This window comes from Tiliqua scincoides, chromosome 1, assembly GCF_035046505.1.
Source record: "Tiliqua scincoides isolate rTilSci1 chromosome 1, rTilSci1.hap2, whole genome shotgun sequence".
NCBI lineage: Eukaryota > Metazoa > Chordata > Lepidosauria > Squamata > Scincidae > Tiliqua > Tiliqua scincoides.
The window spans coordinates 27,844,342-27,870,598 of NC_089821.1; the positions used below are offsets into that span (position 1 = coordinate 27,844,342).

At 41.1% G+C, this 26,257-nt stretch overlaps 1 protein-coding gene across 1 annotated transcript; it reads right to left on the reverse strand.

Annotated features, from left to right (window-relative positions):
- Positions 1–1,613: 1,613 nt before the first annotated feature.
- Positions 1,614–26,257, reverse strand: API5 (apoptosis inhibitor 5). Its single transcript, XM_066628592.1, has 14 exons — positions 26,149–26,257; positions 23,311–23,472; positions 22,990–23,083; positions 20,090–20,155; positions 16,559–16,713; positions 14,256–14,462; positions 13,205–13,309; positions 11,750–11,839; positions 10,672–10,853; positions 9,397–9,490; positions 7,328–7,384; positions 6,443–6,519; positions 6,097–6,233; positions 1,614–4,027 (listed from the first exon to the last, which is right to left on the reverse strand). Exons 1-14 carry the CDS (start codon positions 26,215–26,217, stop codon positions 3,948–3,950), a joined length of 1,575 nt encoding a protein of 524 aa, XP_066484689.1. The 5' UTR covers positions 26,218–26,257; the 3' UTR covers positions 1,614–3,947.

Here is a 26,257-nt window from a genome sequence, read left to right on the forward strand (position 1 = left end):
ATTCGTTTGTGCTTACTGTGAAGAGTAGGTGTGATTTCAAAACATGTAAACTTACAGTATTTGCATTCTTTTAACCATCTTCAGTTTAAATTTGTGCTCAGTGATTTGGAATTCTGCAACTGCCTCCTGTTAATATAAAGAGATACAACTACTGCTTGATGGATTTAATGATTTTAAAAAATGGAATCCATTTCTTTACATAGTTCTGTTTATTTCATTTCCTGAATTTTTACTGTTTCATTTAACATTCCTACGAATTATGACTAATAGTTGTTTTTTTTTAATTTATTCTAATTTGACAAAATTAGAACAAGAGTTTTTGAATCCTACGGAAGATAAATTTTTGAAGTGATAACATTAGTATGTTCCTACCTTGTGCAGTGTACTCTCAGGCATAAGTGTACATAGTGTCATCAGTGTACATGACATCTTTTGCAGGCAAAGTTAAACTCCCATGGAGCTTACTATCAAAAACAAAGAAAGGGGAAAATGGGGGGAGGAGAGGAATAACTGTGAGCAAACACATTTACACCTATTTTAAAACTTGGAAAAGTTGGAAATTAGAGAATGTAGCATGAGCACATAATCGATCAATAAAAAGAAAACAGAATATAGGAACTGCATTAATATTTCCAATCATCCATGTGGGTTGAAAGTCACAGGCTTTAACTCATGAATAGTGATGGGAGAAAACGGTTTTTTCACAGATTTCGTTGTTTTCTAAACTTAGACGTGCAGAAAGCAGTGTTATGTGCTTTAATTCAAAATTTACATAATAAGTTATAATCACTTTAGAGGTGTACTAAATAGGTAATATAGATGGTATAGTTTCACCAGCTGCAGCCACAATTTACCGATGCCCCCATTAAACCTCCTTTTTCTTCTTCAGCGTTTGTCCCATGTGGTGCAGGGTCCGCTCTTCTGGGTCAGTCGCCATTTCTCTTGGTCGTGGGCTTGGTCTGGGTGCAGGTGGGTGATTTCCATGTCCCCATTAAATAATAAATAAAAACTAAATGAAACTTTTTAAAAACTAAAATGAGAAGTGCAGAAAGCAGTGTTATGTGTTTGTTTTGTTATCTATTTCTCCCACATCTACTCATGAATCAATGTTATTTGAGAAACCCATATTGCTAAAGAACCAACAAAGGCAAGTGACAGGTCAAATATTTGGTAAAATGTCTGCTCCCTGTGTGCCAAAAGAGCCAGAGTTAACCAGAATTAATAGAACTAACCAGAACTAATACAGAATTAACTATTCTGTAAATGTGGTGGGAAGGAAATCACAGCCTGCTTAAGAGTCCAGAGAAGGAACGTTGCTGATTCCACATTACGTTGCATCTTTGTTTATTAAACACGGTTTTCCTTTTTAGTGTAAAACACACCATACGGGGAGTGCAGTATCCCTAGCTTCCTGACTACTGAATGCCCCCACCCACTCAAACTCTTGCAGCCAAATAAAATACCTACTACTACTGTTTTCATACCACATCACCCTATGTTCATATTCTAAAACTGTTGATGTGGAGACTATTCCTAATCTAGAGATCATTTTATGCAAGTTTAGTATGCCTTTACCAAAGAATCATTATAAAAAGGTAAGAACAACAAGCCACTAACAAAATTACAAAATGGATTTATTGCAAAGGCATAAAGGAAATTTTACACATAAAATGAAGTGGTTATGGGTGTTTCCAAAAGAATTCACTGCAACTGCAACACAAATAGAAAGCTAAGTATTTCCAGGACAATCTACACATTATTTCTAGGTGGAAAAACCTTAAGTCAGTTTGATATTCAAACTTGAGGGATCAAAAACAAAGCAAAATTCAAAACTACCTGTGTGCAGCGATTAACATCCTAAAAAAATTAGGCTTTGAAATTCTTAGAAAAACCTCAAATTGCCATAATTCCTAAAATATGCAACATACTGAATTAACCATCACATTCAAAATCCTTTTTACTATCAATTTCTTTATCTCTTTTTAAACTGGTCAGTTTCTAGGGAAATAGCTTAATGAAACATGTAGAGGTTTCCTTTTAATTGCAAATGCATGTTGTTTTTGCCTCCTTTTTGAACTCTGGTAACTTTAAAATCACCTTCTCTTTAAGCATGAGGAAATACAGAGTCAGCCTCTTCTTTAACTTGGACCATTTTGTTCTGGAAGAACACCTCTTAATTGGAAAAGCTTGAGCTGGCTATAGGGAACAGACCAAGACTGTAGTGATCAAGGTCCAAGAATGCATACAAAGACATTTTTGACCCAATTATTAACTAATTCTCACAAATACACACACAACCTGCTGGGAACACATTATGTACAGATATTTGGTTTGCAGTATGGACACCAAAATGCTGAAAAAAAATAGCAGGTAGGCAGGAGAGTTTATGCAATGTTATATACATTCTGAACTTGAGTACCTAAGTGCCTCTGCAGAGTATTGCCCCTTTTTCTATACTGTCCCTGTATCTATGTTTCACCATGTACACTTTTCCAAAAAAAAAAAAAAAAAAATGACTCAGACCATAAACATGTTTTTAATCTGCAGAACCTGAAAATCAAATGAAGTTTGACAGTTCATATTCTCTTAAATAAAATTTCAGGGGTGCCTATTGTTAAATAAGATCCTCTTATACAGGTGATGCCTGCATATCCGTGGATTTGGGACATGCGGTTTTACCTCACCATGGGTCCCAAACCGGCGGATTTGGTTAACCTGTAAGCTTCCGAATGTGACCGGAGCTGTGCTCTGGTTGCGTTCGGAGGCCCTTCTGAGGCCTCCAGATGGCCAACAATCGACACTTCCAGTTTTCGACCAGAAGTGCATATTTTCAACCTTCTGGAGGCCACAGAAGGTATTCAAAGGATTGGGGAGGCCACGCATGGCCTCCCTGACTCTCAGAAGGGCCTCCAAACGCAACCAGAACATAACTCTGGTTTGAAGGGTCAGCGTGCTCTGACCTGTGGATTTGATTATCCATGGGGAATGGAACCCCCACGGATGTTGAAGCACGACTGTATAGGGTTATTAAGAGATCTAAAGTGCAATGGGATAGCTGAATCTTTCTACTCTGCTTAATATTAACATGGACATTTAACTGACTTTAAAAAAAACCCATAACACCACATACAACTGCTGGTAAGGCCAACCAATTCAAATTCTTGGTTAACAGCAGACTCCGAACTCTAGAAAATGTCCATAGCATCACAGAGTTGCCATTCTTGGGGTATTTTCACTAGCACTTTTATTCTTTTTCTCTAGAACTTTGTCATATATATGCACACACACATTTATAGAGAACATTAAAAAAAGCCATTTGCAAAACACACTTTATGTTACAATTTATGGAGAAGAGCAAGATGTGTTGTAGTTAACACCACATTCTCCACACAAGTAAATGGACTGGCTTATAATAAGAGCACAGAGTCTTCTACTTTCGTGTTGCACACTTTAAAAATCAAGGATTTCTATCAACAGTCAGTGATACCACTGGCAGTCTACTACTTTGCAATATCACCCATGCCCACTTATTGAAAAAAAAATTGACTGAAAAAAAGTTTACGACTGATTTTAGCTTTATGACATTTTCATCCATTATCTAGTACACGTATACACTACAGAGTCCACTGTGTAGTAGCCATGTTTACAGATGAATGTATATCTGTATCAAAGTAACTTCAGTTGGAACACCCATGCTTTTCCTGAATAAGTCCAGTTGCTTCCAAAACCCCCCAAAAACTCAGAATACCAGATGTTAAGCATCCAAAAATACAGTTGTAGCTTCACCAAGTTTGTAGTCCGTTAGAAAAGTAGATCATACATACAAAGGTATAAGAACATTTAAGTCAGTCTCTTGCAGAAGGCAGTCCTTTAAGCAATGCAGCCATCCAGGCAATCCTTCTTTAAAGATGTCTAAACCAACATTGCTTTGGAAAGTGCCACTGATTTCAGTAGATTCTTCCACGACTGCGGTTACCACGTCCACCCCATCCTCTCCCTCGTCCACCACGAAAACCACCTCTTTGCTCTGGAAAAAGAGATCCAATGGTTACTGATGAGCAGTAAAGCAGCAACCGCTAACAGTGATGCTTCTTTCTTTTAGCAGTAAGTTTACTGGTTTTAAACAATACAGTAAGAGTTGGTTTACACTCTCAAATTCCCCCATGTAAATAATGTTAATGGTGACACTACTGTGTAAAGCAAAGCTAATGTAAAGTGGAATATAGTTGTACATACACTTTGTCCCCAAGTACAACATTGACATGTGAAGAGTGAATGCCCTTAAATACTTTTTCCTGTAATGGATACATTTCAAATCAGAATATACTCTTGCCTCTCAATGCCCACAAGCTTTCAACAAGAAATTGTCACCCTGCCCTCAAATACTGAGCGCAATTTTTTGTTATTACCACTTTCCAGTAAAGCCACATAAATAAGGATTGTATCCTAAGGTTCTGTGAAGTACTGCAGTCATCAGAAGTTCATTCTGTCCCCAGAAGGAGCATTCAGCTTGCCCACGAGATGCTTGCATAAGCAGGATGCTCCATCTAGGAATGAAAGCAGCTACTGATGATGGAGCAGTGTTCCATAAAAGAATACAAGCTAATGTATTTTAATTCACATCTAATTTATTTTCAATTCAAGAAATTTATGCCTATTATAAGAGAGTTGAAAAAAGGAATATTTTAAGCGTGCAGTGCTGCTGGACAAGAGTTGGGAAAAAGCAGGACTAAACATTATTGTGCAGGGCTTGTGGAAGAGCATTGCTATACATTGATTGATGTAACTTTATTTCTGGATAAAAGCCCTTTAACCATTTGCAGTTTCATTGCCACCACACTCACACACACACACACACAGTTTGTAAATGTGCTTTTTAATGCTTGTTTATGTGTAAAATCTAATTTATACCATCCACTGGTGGCATATCAGGGCGCTTTTTTTCCCCACTGGCCTAAAACAGAAAACGCTGTAAGCTGAAAATACTGTCTCCCTCCTAAATTTTGAAACTTGCTCCTAGGTCCAAAGCAAATTTGCTAAGCTGTCTTACAGGCTGATCCTATCCCATGCCAGTGCTGGTTTCCTGCACACTTCCCAAGAGATAGCTGTCACAAATGTGCCATAAGGCACATTGTGGCAGCCAAAAGGAGAGAGCCACTGGCGGGAAGGGCTGGGCTTCCACGTCAGTCTTCAGAGCCCTGGGAGCCATTGACAGTAAGTTCCTTGCCAAGAAGTGGAGAGGCGTGCTGGTTTGGGGAGAGGCCAAAATGGGTGGGGAGGGGGGTGGTTCAGGTCCAGGAAGGGGTGGGGAAGCTGCTGCTGCATCCTATCCCCCCACTCCTGTGCCTGCAAGTCCTACACAGGGCTATTTGGTTCTGTGCCAGTCATTGAACTGGTCCAGATCAGAGCAGACCCACAGAGGTTGCCAGGGCTCAACATGAGGAGACCTCCAGCTGCCTCTCTGACACTGTGGGATACTGTGGCAGCCATTTTGGCGATGCTGAACTGCAGCATGGGCAGACCCTGTTAGGATTGGGCTATAAGTGACCCAAGTTCTTATTTCTCTTCATCAAGCTTTACTTCAATAAGGACTAACTGATGATATTTTTCAATATACCCAAGTGCACAGATAGGGTAGCACCCACAGTTTCCTCCTTCCAGTGCAAGGAACCTGTTGACACTACCCTTAGTCTACTATCATGCTGCTCTTCTTCCCAAGTAGCACAAACGAACAGTCCGAACCTGTTCAGAACAGTTCAGGTTTAAACTTTTGCCTAGGGAGAACAGCACTTAACAAACCTAAATTATTTCATATATGTAAAAATGTAAAATGTGGCAAAGGAAGGAATCTTTTGTATTATATGGATACAATTTCTAGAAATTATTCATCTACCATTTAAAAACAAAATTCACAGAAACATATTCTGAAAAAATTATCAAGACAAAAATCACTAGCAGTGATCTCAGTTTAAAAAACAACCAAAAAACCTAAGAACAGAGTCAACACATAGACCTGTAAAATCTTGCAGTAGTAAACAAAATGATATTTAAGATTTGTCCCTCCACATAACAGAACCATAAACACCACTTACATACCATAAGAAAAGTTTCCCAGGTTACTACTGTATTTTCCACTGGGTGGGTTATATATCTGTCTGGCATCTCTTTTTGGTCCTGCTGGAACTTTCTTTGCCGGCATGTCTGAAGATGCATCTTCACTTGCTCTTTTTTGCCTTCAAAAGAAGACACAGACCAAATCAAGATACTGCAGAATCTGAAGAGGGCTACAGATTCAGAAATTTTTACCATAATGCTTTTGGCATGTACTTATTTATATACATCTCAAGCAAAATTACAACACTACACCCAAAAGAGACCTCCTGGTGCGTGGATGAAGAGAAGGGTTTAGAAATAGGTCAAAACTCATTCACTGGTAACTTACGCAATGTCAGACTTCTGGACAGGTTTCCAAGATAGTGTAACGGTGCTCTTGTATGAAGGGGGAATGTGAAAGAGATCCTTAAATAAAAAAAAGAGTGCAAATTTTAATTTTTTACATTAAATCTACATTAATAACATGAAATAATCTTTATTATATTTCTAACAAAATAACGTTTAAACAGCAACCCTATGCACACTTAGCTGGGAGTAAGCTCCACTGAACTCCTGAAATTTACTTTTGAGTAGCTATACATAGGATTGAACTGTTTGATTTCAGGAAACTTGAGAAAAAGGAAAAATGAAACTATTTTATTTGAGCACAAAATAAAGATTTCCTGGAAAATTTCATTTTTAAAAACACACACTAGTCTGCACATACTAACCGACTATGGCAGTCACAAAAATGTTTCACAGCTGTCAGCGTACACTAGTAATTTGTTACAAAGGTTTCTTGGAGGATTTTACTTACTCTTTGTAGTTTTCCAGTAAGACTTATCACTGAAGAACTGGAGGAAAAACAACCTGCAATAGCCACTTCACCATTGTATAGGTTGAAGCAACAGTTATCCTAATTTCAGGGACATTTTGCTTTGAAATCCAAAAAATAATTGAAGCACATAGGTTTCACACCTTGCTCACATCTACTGCTTGTGAAGATGCTGATGGAATCTAATTCTTTTATATGTTAAGACACACACACACATTACATTTTCCATAAACTTGGTGCAATGGTCAAATACAACAGAGCAAGGAGAGACTCTAAATTCCAGATGTTCTTGGTGAATTGTCCTTGTCAACTCTGCTCAGCAATTGTTTTAGGACTAATGTTTTCTCCAAGTGATCAATTTAATACAAATATTGTAGTAACAAAAACAAAGTTGCTTACCTTGATTAAAACATTGATGTTATTTGTAATTTTCAATGCAACCACTTTAATTTTGTTCTACACAAAGGAGAAAAAACAGGTTGTTTCAACTGACATATTAAAACCATTCTAAAGCATACAATTAAGATTTCAAGGCCTATAGGAGTAAATAGTTTTTACACACACTGAGGATAATTATGTACGGGGGTCCCTTGTAGTATGTTTCCTTGCATTTAAATCTTTTTAGATTGTAAATCCTTTTGGGGCAGGAAGTCACTCAGTTATTTGATTTTCTCTGCAAACTGCTTTGTCAACTTTTTGATTGGAAAGTGGTGTATATTATTATTATCCCGAACCTCCGCACCTAGCAAGAGGTTTGTATTTGGCTGGCTCCTCCTACCATGTGAGGCAACAGCCTAACCTGACTGGCGGCCGCAGAGGGTGCGGCACTCCTCCTCCAGTGACCCATTCCTCTTACTGACTTTGACCCTGCAGGACACTGATCCTGGTCGATGTCAGCTTGTTGCACTCATTGACCACCCGTAGCAGATACAGCAAGCAGCATTACTTCATTTTGCCTCACTCCATTAGCTTAGGCATGGGGAAGAAGCAGCAGAAGTCTTGCTGCCGGGCTTCCAGGAGGTGTCACCTGGTCAATATGCTGCCTCACAGAGAGTCGTCAGACAAAGATGGACCCCTTGCGACTATTTGTTCAGCCACTGCAGGCCTTCAGGCCCTACAGGAGCAAGAGGCCTCTTGCAAGTGAGGGCAAAGGGGAGAGGGTGGGACTTTTCGGGGTGGAGGAGCAGGCCAAGCCCAACTCCAGCCTAGCTGTTCTTCTCTCTCTGCTTTACAGGACTGTAACTGGGGTGCAGGGCGGGGCATCGGCCCCTACACTTATGCTCAGGGCAGTGGAGACAGCTCCCAGCACAGCGGCTTCCGGGTCAGTGGCAGCTGATGGTGAAGTTGGTTTGGCACTGAGTTTGACAGGATGCGAACCACCGACAGTAGGAGGACTGCTTTCATGAGTTGGCCCCAAACGCATGGCTGAACCAGGACTCTGTGCCCCTTTCGTTGTGGAACCCTGGTGTTCCAGGGCTCTCCAGTATGGTCTTCAGGACCTTTGCCCTTGTAGGTGGGGTGTGTGTCAAGCTCTAGGCAGACTCCCCTCTTGTGGCAGGCTGTGTGGGCACAAAGGCTTGAAGCTAGATTTCAGGTGTGCTTCTAGAGATCAGCTAAGCCAGGGTTTTACCCATCTACCACTCCTCAGTTGCCCCTCCGGTGCACGGGATTGGCAGGGAGTCCCCTAGCCTCAATCCTTGGTCCGCTTCAGATGCTAAACCAGTTAGAGTGGGCCTGCAGGGTTCACTGCCTCTGCGGAGGTTGACATGAGAGGTTGCACTCCTGATCAAGGGGCATGACCTTGAGTCAGGATGTTTTGCCACCTGTGGTCAGGCTGTTGTTTGACACTCCTTCAGCAACTGCCTCTGCACCTTTGCCTGCCTTAACTGCTGCTGGTTTTCACCTTTACCTCCTCTGTATCTTGCTGTAATAAAGTGGCCCTTTCACCCATATGCAACTGTCTCGCATGGTTTTTGGGGTCCTGCTTCCTGCTGGCACCCTGCCAGTGTGCCAGATTCAGGTTGCTCAGTGATCAAGTAATCCCAAATGCAGCGTGAAGCCTCTGCACCCCATGCCAATTCCCAAGGCTATGGACCCATCAGGCAACACATTCCACTAGGCCCCTTTCTATGTGATTCCCTTTGTTTGTGCTTTTCCACAAACTGGAGTGCACATGTATGAGTGTATACATGTGTATACATTGGAACACCAATGTGTATTTTAGCACATATGATAATACCTTCTTTTGTTTTATTGCTGCTCTGCTTGCTTGTTTCTGCATTTTAAATGCTCATTTTTTTTGGATTTATCATTTTGATGCTGTTACGTTTCTCAACCTTTGTGTTTTGACCACTGTAATCCTTTTTTTAGTTGAGTCTGACTAGCAAAAGGTAGAAGACTTCAAAAAATTTTGGTATACACACACATACTGATGTAAGGGTCACTGTGCTATTATGGGGGCTACATACCTCTTCTGTCTTTAGTGCTTCTCCTGTTTTGCCTTGGAGTGCCAAACGAAGCTGTCGAATGTAGACCTGCAGACCTCTAGCAAAATACTGTAGTCTAATAAAACAGAATATGTTCAAAGTAAGTACCATAAGTAGCACACATACAAGCCAAGATTAAGCTTCTCAGAGCAAAACAGGCAAGTAGTACCACCTCACCCAAACTAGGCACCACTAGAAAAGTGTTGCTATTTAGAACTTCCAAAATACAAGTGTTATTAAGTGCACTTTCAGTTAGGTTATAATGGGACAAAGCTACTCAGAGGTTGGCAGAAAGCTTTAAACCAACAAACTTCACTTTTATTATAAATCCAGAAGTGGACTGAGATGCAGCTAGCAGACCTTTTGAGGTTACATTTCAAATATTTCCATCTCAAAGTCCACTATGAGCCTTGGATTAATATTGTTCGCAGATCAAAATGACATTTAATTTGCATTGCCAAAACCCTTAAGCCCTTTATGCATTCTAGCCAGTATCTCCAACAGCACCCCAAATGGCAAGTCAACTGGAACTAGGGAACTGCTGGGTGTGAAAATGCAGATGAATCATTGATGCTAGCTGATTTGCTGTTTTTCTACTTTATAAAGTATTAGCAGCTGCAAGTTTGGGGGGAACTCATCAAACTTTTCATAAGAGAAAACAAAGGTTTAAAAACATTTCTATTTCACCTAGCTTTTCAAGAGGGAGGGTAGCAGCTTAATGTTGTATTATATACGTATATTTTCATGCCTTTTATAATTTTTTTATGCTGCTGTGAACTGCCTTGGGTATCCTTCAGAGAGAAAGGCAGACTAGAAATCAACAGATACATAAATAAATGAACCAGATGATTCTCACTAACTTTTTTAAGCAAGAGGAGAAAAAAATCAAGCAGTGAAAAAAGCAATCTAAATGGTTAACTAGTCAGCAGTGAGTCTTGGGAAGTCAGAACTAGGGTCTCCTGAAATGCCAGTTTGACTCTCCATTTTTCCCCTGAAAAATACAACGTTGTGCTACCCAAGTGCTACTCAATGTAGTAATAGCAATACCTTCAATATTTTCAACCTAGTTTCCCAATTTTTGTTTTTAAGTAGTGCAGTTAGGGGGTCTATCTATTGATCTTAAACATAAAGATTTTAGAACCAAGTCTAAAGAAGAAACAGTAGCAGAATTCTACACAAACATTTTCAGCACAACCATTTCTGCAATTCTGGTGAAGCTGTACCAAAGTAAATATATTACATTTTCTAAAACACTACCTGATCTTAAAATCTTTCACTTTCTCGGTGTTCAGTTTAGCAGTCAGAAAATCTGGAAGTTTTCGGCCCAGTTGATGAAAACTATACAGCAAACATTCCACATAGCTAAACTGTAATTTGGGCTCTTCGTTGCCTGCATTCTCCCCATTCTCTGCTTCTTCTGGAGGGAGTGGCATGTACTCCTGAAGGAGATACCAGAAAGTCACAGAACACTTTATATCCGTGTGCCATTCATCCTACCACTGTCTCCATTACACACTGCTTACATTCAGTTTGATTTCACCAGCCACTGTATTAAGCTCCCCATAATATAAAAGCTTAAGAAACCTTTCCTTATATCACTTCCCAGCCACCAGTACATGTTCTCTTAACCAGCAGATTGATTTTGTTATTTAAAATATTTGATTCCTTTCTGTCCCTTTACAATGATAAACAAGGTGACTCACACAATAATAAAATATTAACACTACAATATATAATTCCAACTATAACAAAGTGCAGCCCCTAAATTAACCTTAATCTTCAAGAACACATCTAACACCAGCCATGTATAAACTTAGTGATCTCTTGGTACACAATTCCACTCAAGTTATTAATACATGACTCATATACATGAATACAGGTCATGCCTTGTCATAGGTGTTCCAGAACCCCCAGTGGATAAAAAAAAACAGTGGATACCAAATCAGTGAAAAAATGGCGTTAAAGATCCACATCCAGGTTTCTTGCTCCTCTATTGCAATAGTATAGACACTATACGGCATTCAGTCACAAAATAGGGTTAATAATTGAATCTAATGGAATGAAATTATAATTATTTAACAACATGAAGGTAGGAAATTGGATTTTGGTGCTTTTATTCCTTGCTACAAGGCATTTAAGGTGGACCTTTGTATAAGAGGAGAGTCAAATCAGTGGATACCAAATCAGTGGATACAGAGGTCTCACCTGTAGTTTTAAAATAGTTTTCCATCATTACTAGTCAATTCTTGAGGGACTTGTATTAGCATAGTTGGAAAGCTAATAAACACCAAACACAAATTTTTACTAGATCACTAAATCTGAATCATCCTCTTACCAATAATTTATCAAAAAGTTTCTTTAAGTTTGATTCTAGCTTTTCCATGTCTCCACAGAAGGAACTCATCTCAGCCAGCAGTTTCAGTACCTGAAAACACACACAATTCTTGGAAAATTAAGACATGCAACTTTACAGTATCACCACTTTCAGAACAGAATTTTTTTTAAAGGAAAGATACAGACAACAAAGAGAGGCGTGGCTTCTTCCTGCACTTTCCAAAGGTTTTCATGCTCCCACTTTCCTCTCATCCTCCTCTGCACACCCAAGGAAATGAAAAGATCCCACTTCATTCTTACTACATATTATTTATGTAGTGGCATTAATACAAGCTTAACAAAAAAGCAAAGCTCCTTGTTATATTTCAATTAAGGTAAACTGTCATTTGTTAACAAATCAGGACATCAACCTACTGTTTGATCCTGCTTTATTTTCAACCAACTGTTCCTCAAGTCTGAACATAACAGGAAACTGTGGTTAGTCCATAAAGTTTCTGCTTTCACTTTAATCTCTCCTTGGGCACTCAAAATAGTGCAGAGTACGTAAGCTTGCAGGGAAGAAAGGCATATTTATATCACAAAATAAATGGCCTAGAAGGCCCTAGATCAGGGCTTTTCAAACTGGGGCATTGTGATGTCCCAGTCAGAGTGCCCTGGTCACTTCCCCCTTAAGGGGCGAGGAGAAGGCAGCAACACGATCCCCAGCATCATGCCGCTAAGGGGGCTGCAGGGACTGGGATGCATTCACCAGTCCCTGCAGCAGCCTGTCAGGAGTGTGGGGAGCTCTGTGCGAGTTTTGTGGAAGTGGAGTGCAATTGCTCTACTTTCACTTTTTAAGCTGTGGGGAGCCCTACACAAGGTCGTGCGGGGCTCCCCGCACCCCGAACAGGACGCTGCAGGTACTGATGAGTGCATCCCAGTCCCTGCGGCCCCCCCTTAGTGACACGATCCTGGGAATTGTGTTGTTGTCTCTGCAAAAACTTACGGCGGTTCAAACTCTCCCTGAGAGTTTGAAAGCCGATACCCTAGATGATTATCTGAACCAGCCCAATGTCAAGTGGACATGCAAGTCAAAGTGACTGAAGATGCTGATTTTTGGAAAGATTGTGTCTACTGTGAGGAAACTTGGCAATATCACTTGTCTTCACTACTCTTCTGCACCAACCTCTTCTTTTTCCCTTTCCCTGTCCTGCTGTCCCGTCCCGTCCCCCCCCGCAATTTTTAAAAATTTTTTGTAGATGGCTGGAAAGTGGGGTTTAAGATAAGAATAGGGTGGAAATGGGAGGTCCAGGATGGAAAGAGGGGACATTAGTGTTTGCTGTTCTGATCATGTTTTAAAAATACCTTAGTAGAAATTTAAAGCTTAAAAACCTCAAAGTTCAACAATAGCAACAAATTGCTTTCATGGCCAACTGCAATTCATGCAGAAATATTAGATATTATTGAATTAGTTTACCTCTAACTGTATATCAAGACCTTCAACTGGAGTGGTCAGAGAGCTCAAATTTGGCAGCACATGCTCACAGAAGTAAGTTACAAATCGTGTGGAGTGAACATTTTTCTGTGGAAAAGCAAAACGGCACATTATTACTGCAACATTTCTAATACAATATTAGGTCTGGTTAAAAAGAAATTTTAGCATGAGCTTGAACCAGAAGGTGTAGTCAAAAGAAATCCCCAACTGGTGGTTCCAAATTGATGTGCAATAAAAGCATCTATCCATTTTATTGAAGCCTGTAGGCTATATAACATTTTATTTAAGGCACAGACAAAAACATAACTATTTGTCCCTTGACTGTAGTGGAAAAGGAGAATGGCATGGTGCACCTATCACTTCCCCAACATCCGAGTTTCCTACAGAGTTTCACCAAATTCTTGAAAGAATAAAGCATAGTGTTTATTTTACAGATACACAACCATCATTGTTTTTCAATGAACAACCCAGAGCTAAGAACAGATATGACACTTTTTAAAAAATCCAGGCCTCCAGTCTAATAGCAGAACAATCCTTTTTATCTCATTACCACTCTCAAAAAAATATTACTGGAATTAAAATTACTTGAATTTCTAGTATTTGTAACTTAGATGAATCAGAAACCAGGGCTGTTCATTCAGCAGGACTAATATTATAAAGTAGACAAGGGTCTAGCATAAAAAACATTCTGCAGACACGAAGGGGGAGTTTTTATGGTAAGTTTATGGGGCAATATTACTGACTTCTTACTGGTGACATTATTAATTTTCATAAGCTATTCATCATGACTAACTGATTTACCAATATATGCACAAGGCCAAATCAAAAGAGTTAATGAAAGATATACAAACTCTTCATTTCATTACCCTTGTGTGCAAGGGTAATGAAACGAGATCTATACAAACACATAACTAACACAAGCCTTGACATTTTACACATAACTGCCATTCTTGAGTATTCACTCAAACATCCAATATGCTATGCTAACAAGATGCAACTAGCATCTCCATACCCCTCTTTTGAACATACTTACTGAGAACAGTGGGACTGCTTGACGAGTACACTGCAACAGCCTATCCACACAATCAGGGTCTGATGGATTGAAGGTCTGTTCTAGGTCAGCTTGTTCAGCCACCAGTTCAACGAGCTGCTGCCTCCCACTCACTGTCTGCAGGCTTTTTAAGCCAGACAGTATCTTCATGAATAAGACAAATTCTTCACCAGTCACATCCTCGAGTACCTTAAGAGGAACAAAGAATATATGACAGAAAAAAAAATATATATATATATATACAGCCATACTAATGCAATGAGAAGGGGGGAGGGGGGACAAAGAAATGACCCTGCATCATCCTTTTAGTGGCACGTGACACTAGTTTTTCCTTTAACTTCCATGGCAATTTTTGTGTACAACTTACATAAGAAGTTGCCTTATACCAAGTCAGACTATCTGTCATTTAGCTCAGTATTGCTGACACTGACCCGCTAGGCCAGTGCTTCCCAAACTCCTACAAGGGAGTTAGGAGCACTGTAAGATTTTGCGGGGGGGGGGGGGGAGCAGCAATGTGATCCCCAGGATTGTGCTGCTGCCAGGGACATTTTTACTGACCTGCAGCCAGCGTTTCCAGTTTTTGCAAAGAAACCGGAAGTGCCCATTTTTTTCTTTATTCTTTTACACTTTTGCAGCCATGGGGAGCTTCACCAAGACTGTAGAGGGCTTCCCAGATGCCCCAGGTCTGCAGCGCAGGTTGCAGGTAGATTAAAAAAAAACCTCTCCCATTTCCCAGCAGCAGCACAATCCTGGAGGTTGCATTGTTGCCTTCCTCTTATCCCTGCCCCTTAAAGGAATCACTTTAACCCACCAGTTTAGGAATCACTGCTCTAGGCTTTCAGACAAGAATTTTTTCCCCCTGTAGCCTACGAGTAGATGCTGGGGACTGAACCTGGGACCTTCTTCATACAAAGTATATGCTCTATCACTGAGTAATGGCCCCTTCCCAAAGTTGCTTTATAATGCTCTTCTTAGTTTGTCTCAGAGCTTCTATTTAATGAAGGTTAAGCTCTAGTGGAGTGATTTGTCCAAGGCCAGCCAATAGGCTTAATATCCAAGCGGCAACCGAATCCAACCAATCACAACTCTCATCATTAAGAGAACATGATGTCCCTTAAATCCCTGCAATGGCTTCCTGTCCAGTCTTGGATCCAGCACAAGCTTCTGACCCTTACCTTCAGAGTCCTTCATGGCCTCATTCCTCCTTACCTTTCTGTTACATTATACCCATGACTTTGGCTCCTCCAACTCCACCAGACTCAGCTGGCCAAAAGTTTCCTTCTCCCTGGCTACCTCTTATGTGTGAAACTCCCCACCTAGTCACCTGAGAGATGTTTCCCTCTTTCTTCCTTCAAATCCCTTCTAAAAACACATCTTTTTCATGAATCCTCTGGTACTATCCCAGTCCAACTACCTTACTGCAACCAACCCTAAAATACTCACATATTCTTTCCCATGTCCCCCAACATCAATCCTCTCCCCTTCCTTCATGGTTTCCCTTTCTTCCATTTTAGATTGCAAACCCTCGGGATAGGAACTGACTTTCTTCTCTATTGTAAATATGTATTCTTTCCTATTGTACTGACAGCACTATACAAACAAATATTTGCTACATCACACCAAGTCTTTGACAGCTATGAAGAACAACCTTCACTTAAAGTACTGTTAAGTTATAATACAAAAGAACACAGTAGAACTGATTCTGCACAGTAAAGGCATAGCATGGTGTTCCTTACTGCACCCAATACTGCATGCAGATGTAGTATTTAAGTCAAAAATGGCTTATTGAAATTATCTGTCATGACACATAGTTTATCTCAGGGGTGCCCGAACCCCAGCCCTTGGGGGCTTCTAATCTAGCCCGCAGGGAGCCCCTGGTCCCAATGATCTTCTGGCCCAGCAGAGACTTGCCATTGACTTGCCCATGCTGGCCCAACACAGCTGCTCTCAGCATAAGGGCGACTGTTCGACCGCTTGCATGAGCTGTGGGGAGGGCTCCCTCCACTGCTTGCTGTTTCATATCTGTGATGTGGCAGTAGTAAAGGAAAGGTCAGCTTTGCTTGATGCAAGGCCTTTTATAGGTCTTGAGCTACTGCAAGACCTTCATTCATTCATATAAGTTCCATCTCTAATAAATTCATTTATGTAAATTTATTCAAATTTTAAATGTAAATTAATTCTTTTTTTTTTTTCTGGCCCCCAACACAGTGTCAGAGAGATGATGTGGCCCTTCTGCCAAAATGTTTGGACACCCCTGGTTTATCTAAATGTACTCATGTACCCACCTTCTTGGACTCTGTTAGAATGAGTTCTTCTACCTCTTTTGTTAACACCTCTTCAGGCAACGTTTTAAGTTTTGTAGAGAGGAATTTGATGGCTCGCTCACGCACAATGTCCTCCTCTCCTTGAAGAATTTGACTGAATAAACCACCCAGTGTTCCTAAAATACAAAGTTCAAGTAATATACATTCTTTTTACAATTGAAAGAAGTTACATGTTGTTGTGTCAACTGTTGTATCAACATCTTGGAAATTAAAGCACTGGTCACAGCTGCAAAGAAACAGGGACAGTTTCTTTCTGAACACTTATAAATACCTATAGCCACATGGGTAGAAGAAACCCAGTTGATTTCAAAAGATGCATTTGAGACAAGGTGACCTTTGAACCCGGACAGCCCAGTAGAGTATGAACAAGAGTACTGAGGATTCACAATAAAAGAGAGATGTCTGATTTCTAAAATAAAATGCATAAATAGCTGGAGAAAAACCAAATTGCCAACTGCCAGATTATTAAAAGCACAGAAAGTTATTTTAAACATCACAAGCTGGTCTCGCAGAGATAGTTTGAGAGGTCAGTCTCAAAAAAGGGATACATTTATGAGAGAGTCAAGCAACAAAGATAACAGGCAACACTGGCAGGTGTGTATAGGTTTCCATGCCAGGTGTGAAGTCACTTGTTTATTCTTCAAAGTTTCAAAAGAAAGAAAAACCAATGTAAATATTTAGTCTTTGTTTTTAATAGGTGTAATCAACACATATAAAATATTAGTAATTAAGGAGAGTCTTACAGAATCAAACTGCTTGATTTTGAAAGGTCTAGTTTAATACTGCAGACATCTTTATCTTAAATAGTCAAGGATGTTTTAAGCAGACACTTGCATGAAGAAAGTAACCAGTTAGGTAGACAAGACCGACCGTCTCTAAGAAAGAGCCTTTGTATGAATGCCAAAAGAGTTTGATAAACAGGTGCAGAGAAGAGGGAGTTGGAAGTGTCTTGAAGCAGCTTAGTGTTATGTAGCAGAGATAGGAGAGAAAGTTAATGCAAATATGTTGCAAAGTGGTGTGTTTATGGAATGTGTTTGAAGAATTGACAGAGCGGGAGGTTGCCAAAAGAATCTTATGTGCAGAGTACAATATTAGAATGTAGAAAAGTCACAAACCTTATTTTAGCTTTAAAATAAGTCATAGAAATATATAGTAAAGAGTGTTAAAGGAAGTTTAAAGATTGGTTCACACAGGTTAGTAAAGAACCCTTAGGAAATATGCTAAACCCAGAAGAGAAGATGCAGATAGGTAGTTCAGCAAAACCATTTAATCAAAAATTAGGGCCTACACATTCATATTTGAGTGTTTGTATGTGCTCTTTAATAAAGATGGTATGAAAACTTATTTTCTTAAAGAAGTTCATAATTAGATTAATAAATGTGAGTAAGGGTCAGTGATGTTACAGTGAACCCTACTGGTTTTGGAAATTGTTGGAAATTGTGTAATTCTGGCGAAGTTTTCGAATGAAACCCCACCTGTACGTAAATGAGAGCCAATCAATGGTTTTGCTTACTTGTTGCCCACCTATCCTCCATCTTGTATGCAAATGTATTTTATCTCTGTCTTATTAAAATTGTGCCCCATTTATGATGTCAAACCTTCAGCAAATGAAAAATCTGGATTTTCAGACAAAGGATTGCAAAGTATAAAAGTTAAAACCCAATAGTCAATCTTGGTCCATGCTTTCAGACCCGAGTCCTGTGGACCAATTGTATACAATTTAATAAAAGCTTGTGAACCTTCATCCCGTATACCAAGTTGCTTATTTGAGTGGCTGTTTGGCCTTGCAACACATTAAGCACTTTTGAATGATTATTGCAGTACATAAATTTGTATCCTTTATATCTTTATCATTCTGCTATTGTTGGCATAAACAGCATAGGTATTCATATCTCATTACTATTCCACCCTATTGTCCAAAAGATACTCAAGCCCTTGTTTCACTCCACAAGATCCAACACAGCTTATGCTGAGGGTGCTACAAGACTCTGTAAATTCTTTTGCAGCAGAGCCCAATCCTATGCAACTTTCCAGTAGTGATGCAGCTGCAATGCAGCCTGAGGTAAGGGAACCAACATTGCCTTATCAAGTTTCAGGTTTCAAGTTTCAGTACCTTTATTGGCATACAGTTACAATACATACACGCTTACATATTCAAGAAAAAACAAACAAACAAAACTTTAAAAAGCTGACTAGAAAACCATAACATACCAAACTAAAATTGACAATTATAAAGCACGGACTTCAGGAAGTAGGGACACGCTTCAAGTTGGACGCCACTATTTGTGAAATAAATGTAGCTATCTGGACAATGATGTTAGGGTCAGTGGAGGCTAATAAAGATTGCAATATAACAGAGACCTCAAAAGAGGAGTTAAGATAAGATTGGAGAACTAAGCATTTTCCCCTAGCCACACTATGGAGCGGGCAATGAAAAAGGAGGTGATCTAACGTTTCTGCAACTCGCTGGGGGGAAGGACAGATTCTTTCCTGAAGAGGAATGAATACCTTGAAATCTACCCCAAAGAACAGCGGATGGAATAGAGTTGCAACGGGCCATAGAAAAGGCCCTTCTAATTTTTGGGCATTCCAAAATGTAAAAATAATTAGGAATTTCCCCCACTTTGACCGGTAGGTGATAATATGCTGGTGAACAGGTTTTATTAACAGCAAGTAGGATATTAGAAGTATAGGTATCCAAAAGTCTCCCTTTAATGAGCCTAAATGCCTCATCTTGGGACAAATGGCCAAGAAGGTCAGGCTCAACTCCCAGTTGCTTTATTTTTGTGCTCCAAGGTTTATCTGAGAAATATGGGTCATCAAGGAGGTGATATAAGAGAGTGTTATGATCAGTATTATAGAGAATTTTTAGCCAAAATTTGGTTGCTCTAATCCATGCCAGTGTTTCGAGATGAATTTGGCCTGATTCGATACAGAGCACCTCATAAGACACACACCGGGGCAGGCCTAGTATACTTCTTAAAAAGGCTGATTGAATCTGCTCCAGTGAGTTATTAAATTAATCCAAATCGGCACCCCGTATAAAACTTGGGCAGAGCACTTCACATTAAAAGCCTTCAGCGCCGCCGGAATATACAAACCTCCTTTACTATGAAAGAAACTAATGATGGCTTTAGCAATAGAACGAGCCATATAGCGATGGCGCGTCCATGCTAAATTATGCGAAAATAAAATGCCCAAATATTTAAATGTTTTAACCTGTTCTATAATTTGACCATTGAATCTCCACTCACTTGCTCTCCAGGACCTACTGAAGACCATAATTTTTGATTTGGCATAGAACATTGCCTTATCTTGAGGAGGCGTCTGTGATTCCCGTTCCATCACAGGATACAGTGCATGCCCCATTGGCTCGGCTGCATCACTGCTGGAAAGTTGGATAGGACTGGGCCCTAAAAGGGCTACTTACTCTAGAAACAGAAAATATTTAAAAATTATACACTGTGTCAGGATTTTAAAACTGTCCTTTACCTTTAGCATCCATTTTAAATATGCTCAGCAAAGCATTGTTAACCAAGTTGAATTCTGCAGAATCATCTGGGAAAGAGAAAAATTAAAGATCAGTAGTCTTCTTAAGCAATTAAATAAAGTCATACAGCATAAATTAGGAAGAAATAGAATGTCAGGTGTAAAAATATTCTTTCTAGACAAACTAAGGTGACAAAATATTTGCCACAAAAGATGTGACAGCTATCATGGCAATACAAATATAAAATTGAGTGAAAACAACTTCTATCCCACTGGGGCAATCAATGGTTTTCACTTCAGACAGCACTATATCTAACAAACCTATACAGCCCTTAGGATACAGGCCTAGAGGTTGGGAACAGCCTTTCCCAGAAGTCACATTCATCCAATAATGCTGATCAACACAAAAGTGCCATAAGAACAGTGTCATAAGAACAGCCCCACTGGATCAGGCCATAGGCCCATCTAGTCCAGCTTCCATCGGATCTGTCCACCATAACCCCAAGATCTGATCTGTCACAGACAGCTAGGAACCCATCAGCCTATATGTGAAGTTTTGATTTTTTGCCCCAATGTGCATGACTTTACACTTTCTGACATTGAAGCGCATCTGCCATTTTGCTGCCCATTCTGCCAGTTTAGAGAGATCCTTCTGGAGCTCCTCACAATCACTTCTGGTCTTCACCGCTTGGAAAAGTTTGGTGTCGTCTGCAAACTTTGCAACCTCACTGCTCAACCCTGTCTCCAGGTCATTTATGAAGAGGTTGAAAAGCACCAGTCCCAGGACAGATCCTTGGGGCACACTGCTTTTCACCTCTCTCCATTGTGAAAATTGCCCATTGACACCCACTCTCTGTTTCCTGGTCTTCAATCAGGTCTCAATCCAGGAGAGGACCTGTCCTCTAATTCCCTGATTGTGGAGTTTTTTTAGTAGCCTTTGGTGAGAGACCGTGTCGAACGCCTTCTGAAAGTCCAGATATATAATGTCTACGGGTTCTCCTGCATCCACATGCCTGCTGACCTTTTCGAAGAATTCTATAAGGTTCGTGAGGCAAGACTTACCCTTACAGAAGCCATGCTGATTCTCCCTCAGCAAGGCCTGTTTGTCTGTGTTTTGAGATTCTATCTTTGATGAGGCATCCTAACCGGTATAGATGTTAGGCTGACCGGCATATAATTTCCCGGATCCCCCCTTTTTAAAGATCAGCGTGACATTTGCTATCTTCCAATCTTCTGGCACCGTGGCCGTTTTGAGGGACAAGTTGCAAATTTTAGTCAAGAGATCAGCAACTTCATTCTTCAATTCCTTAATAACTCTTGGGTGGATGTCATCAGGGCCCGGTGACTTATTGATCTTTAATTTATCAATTATTATTATTGGCAACCTTCAGTCTCGAAAGACTATGGTATCGCGCTCTGAAAGGTGGTTCTGGCACAGCGTCTAGTGTGGCTGAAAAGGCCAATCCGGGAGTGACAATCCCTTCCACACCGGGAGCAAGTGCAGTTTTCAAGTGCAATTTATCAATGAGGTCTAAAATATCTTCTCTTTTAACCTTTATCTGACTTGTCCTTGGTCAGGAGGAATTTGTTCGGGCAGCAGTATCTGCCCGAGGTCTTCTGCCGTGAAGACAGATGCAAAGAATTCATTTAATTTCTCTGCCATCTCTAAGTCTCCTTTTATCTCCTCTTTCCCTCCCTCACCATCCAGAGGGCCAACCGCTTCTCTGACGGGTTTCCTGCTTCTAACATATTTGAAGAAGCTTTTATTATTCCCCTTAATGTTGCTGGCCATGCGTTCCTCATAGTCTCTCTTGGTCTCCTGTATCACTTTCTTACATTTCTTTTGCCACAGTTTATGTCCCTTTTATTCTGCTCATTAGGGCAAGACTTCCATTTACAGAAGGAAGCTTCCTTGCCCTTTACGGCCTCTCTAACTTGGCTCATTAGCCAGGAGGGGACCCTCCTGGACTTAGCTGAGCCCTTCTTCCTTTGCGGTATACACTTCCGCTGGGCCTCTATTACTGTTGTTTTAAGCAGCCTCCATGCACTCTGGAGAGATTGGACTCTTTTTACCCTCCCTTTCAACCTCCTTCTAACCAGCCTCTTCATTTGAGCGAAGTTCACTCATCAGAAGTCAAGGGTTTCTGTAAGAGTTTTGCCTGGTATTCTTCCTCTGGTGGGCTCCGTGACTCACTGCTCTAAGGCACAGTCATTTAGCATGTCAAGGAATCTGGTCTCCTTTTTGTGAGCAGAACACAAATTGACCCAGTTGATGTGAGGATAATTGAAGTGCCCCATGATTACAACCCTGTCCCTCATCACCTCCCTGATCTGTTTCCTCATTTCAAGGTCCCCTTCCAGTTTCTGGTCTGGAGGACGATAGCACGCTCCCAGAATTACATCGCTCCTCAGGCCTGGTAATTTAACCCACAGAGATTCTATGGTGGAGTCGGACCCGCCGTCAATCTCTACTTTGCTGGATTCTACCCCTTCCTTAACCTTAACATAAACGGCCACCCCACCTCCAACACTCCCCTCCCCGTCCCTCCTGTAGAGTTTATAGCCCGGGATTGCGGTATCCCATTGATTTTCCATATTCCACCAGGTTTCCATTACGCTCACTATGTCAATATTTTCCCTTGTCACCAGACATTCCAGTTCTCCCATCTTTGCTCGGAGACGTCAGGCATTTGCATAAAAGCATTTGTACATGGGATGCCCCAGGATGGGCTCTTATTAGTTCCTTTATCCCTGCATCCTCTCATTGTGCCAAACCGTCTATCACATCCCATCATGCTACCATTCCTGTGTCAGCTGCTGTTCCTATACACAGGGCAGTGCACATCTTCAAGTGAACAAACAGGAGGAAGAAAGACTGCATGACCTTGGACGCATCTGCTTACCTGATTGCAGAAGTTGGGCAAGTATGTCTGCCACTCTGGGAAGGTTGTCACCTGTAGCAAACTGAGGTAGTTCCTTGATTGCTTGTCGGCGGATCTATAAAACAACACACATACACACACACTCATCACCTAAAGGACTTTGAATGCCTCTCACATAAAGATGATTCCACCCATACTAACTTCTCAGTTGGGGAAACTTTCTGTTTGGGAAAAATGCCCAAAATTTCAGCTACATGTGAGATCAAAATTTTACAATGTCCAGGGAAAAGTGGAGTGGGAAAGTATCTGTGAGGTAGCTTGTTATGAAGAAAGAACACTTACAGAAACATCTTCATCTTCGCAAAGATCCAACTGAGCATTGATAGCTGAATCAGCCAGCTCAGGGAAATGTTTGTAGAATTTAGGAATAAACTGTGCTGCCAGTCTCTTCTCTTTGGGACCTCCTTTGACACCATCCAAGATCACTTGGTATGCATCTTTGTGCTAGAAAAGAAAATAGACTGAATAAAGTAAAGAGCACTTGGTACAACTTTTAAAGATAAAACATTTTCAATTCTCTATTGAAAAATGCAGTTGAAAGAGCTTCATAAATAGTCAGTTCTAGCAATGAAGCATTTAAAGAATGTAAAATGTTTTGCTGCAGAACAGATATTAACCAACAACTTCTGACTCACCGCCTTACAACATAGAGTAGGCCCCTGAACATTAGCAACTAAAACTAAACTCTTGCGCATTCTCACTTGGAATTACAACCCTAACTCAGTGGGACTTATCTCTGAATAAACATGCATAGAATACGTCCGTTAATTGTGCTAAAATATCAGATGTTAGAATGATGCTCTGTCTACAACATTCTCTGTCCCCTACAGGCATAATAATGAACTCAGGGCACAATCTTATCCAACTTTCCAGCACCAGTGCAGCTGCAATGCAGCCCCAAGGTAAGGGAACAAATGTTCCCATATCTTGAGGATGCCTCTGTGACTGCCTGCCCACCACAGGATGCAGTTCATGCCCCATTGGCACAGCTACACCGGCCTTGGAAAATTGGATAGGATTGGGTCCTCAACTGATACGTGTAAAATTACACACATGAACATGGTGAAGAACGTTTTCTTAAAAGCAGAATCACACTAGGAACAACTCTGCCACAAACTTCTACATCAGATCTATGTCTAGTTTATCAAAAGCCAGGATATGTGTGAACTGCTTGCAATGTGTTTGGAAAATAACATGATTACTACATATGTTCGTAGGTTTCCATGGTCAGCAATAATCCAACAATCTGACATACATTTAAACATATATTAAACATTCCCAAAACATCAACAGAAAAGAGGCTCATCCCCTCCTCCGTATTAACAATACCTGGCTTCCAGTCCTAAAAAGAATAGACATTAAACAGACGTTAAAGAATAGACATTTATAAAGGAAGAGGTTTTTAGCAGACATGGGATACTGTGATTAGGCTGCATTTGCTTTAAGAACACAGCAGTAAAATGGAACTCTAAGCAGATGGAGGGTACTGGTTTTTTTAACTGCTGTTTCTGGCTTGCTCTCCAGCAACAAGTCCTATCTGGGTGCATTTTCCCTGACGAAGTTCTGAAAAAACAGAACAAAACATTGGCCCTTTTTTTTTTTTTAAACAAGGATTCTAATACTTTGACACAATCATGGTCTTCTCACCCAAATAAATACATGTCAAATTATTGAATATGATTATTGTAATGTGGGTCTGTGCAGAAGTGTATATAATGATAGCCAGAAAGTTTAGAAGCAGACCACAGCATCTTTCAGTCTGACAGATATTCCAAGAATTAAATAGGCCAGTGTTGAAACATTTGTTCAGCGCAAGTCAACATGTTAGTCCAGTGTTTCTCAAACTGTGGGTCAGGGCCCACTAGGTGGGTAGCGAGCCAATTTCAGATGGGTCCCCATTCATTTCAATATTTTCTTTTTAAAAGACTTGATGCTGCCATGGTATATGACTGCATTCGGGGAATGTGACTGCATTCGGGGAAATGTGACACATCTGTACTTTTAACAGGCTACTATGTATATGCTTTTAAAAATGATAGTCAATGGGACTTACTCTTGGTAAGTGTGAAAAGGATTACAGCTAGGATTGTTAAAAATGCCCCTGCTTGATGATGTCACTTCCAGTCATGACATCACTTCTGGTGGGTCCTGACAGATTCTCATTCTAAAAAGTGGGTCCTCATTCTAAAAGTTCGAGAACCACTGTGTTATATAAGGCCCACCTAATGGCTGGTCTGCTACAGCCTGCTGCTGTAACTGTCAAAAGAATCTCTTACCATCAACACCCCAAATACCAATGATGTGGGGGACAGAATGATTTTTTCGCACGTGTTCTATAACAATGCACCTGCGTTCCCCGAGATGCATCAACATTAAGTATTTGCAAGGTCATCTAGCTCAGGGGTTCCCAAACTGTGAGCCGTGAAAGTTGCCCAGGCAGTTGCAGGAACCAGCCAAGGAAGCTGCAGAATCCTTGCAAAAAAACCCACAGTTCCTAGTTCCAGTATCTCACATTGGCCCACAAGACGCCTGCATCCTGGTGCCTTCCCTCGCATCTGGCATTCTGAGGCAGCCTCCTTCTAAAATCAGGAGGCTGTGTATTCCCATCATGGCTTTGATGGAGTTTATCCTGTGGCAAGGAGTTCCACAGACTAATTACACTCTGGGCAAAAAACCCACTTTCTTTTGTCTGCCTGACTCTCCCGGCACTTAACTGGAGCGGGCGTCCCCTGGTTCTGGCGCTGTGTGAGAGGGAAAAGAGCATCCCTCAACCCGGGCCAGGCACCATCACCACGTCCTGTGGCAAGGAGTTCCACGGACCAACCACACACTGAGTCAGGAAATCCTTTCTCTAGTCTGCCCCGACTCTCCCAAGACTCAGTTCGAGTGGGTGTCCCCGGTCCTGCGAGTCTATCTGGTTCAGAGGTCACCCCGAGTCCAGTAGCAGGGGGTTCCACGGGTGAAGAAGCGTTTCCCATGGCGCGCCCCGACTGTCCCGGAGCCGCTACGGCCCACGGCCCATGGCGCAGAGGGCCGGAGGAGCAGGAGCGGGCGGGGAAGCGGGGGAGGCCCCAGCCCGTCCTGCTGCGCGGGGAGGTCCGGAGCCCTGGGCGGCCTCACCTGCGCGGCGCCGTCCCTGGCGTCGGCCAAGATGCCGTAGTTGCGGTACAGCTCCTCCACCGTCGGCATGGCTGCCGCGCTGCTCCTCCGCCTGCGACTCCCGGCCCGA

What these genes read in the sequence shown, in the direction of transcription:
- API5 (XM_066628592.1), bottom strand. Translation starts at nt 26,217, where the DNA reads ATGCCGACGGTGGAGGAGCTGTACCGCAACTACGGCATCTTGGCCGAC. An exon ending in ATTTAAAATGGATGCTAAAG is followed by an intron (nt 16,714 to 20,089) that starts GTAAAGGACAGT and finishes TTTGTATTTTAG; the next exon opens with GAACACTGGGTGGTTTATTC. An exon ending in TTCTAACAGAGTCCAAGAAG is followed by an intron (nt 14,463 to 16,558) that starts GTGGGTACATGA and finishes GTTCCTCTTAAG; the next exon opens with GTACTCGAGGATGTGACTGG.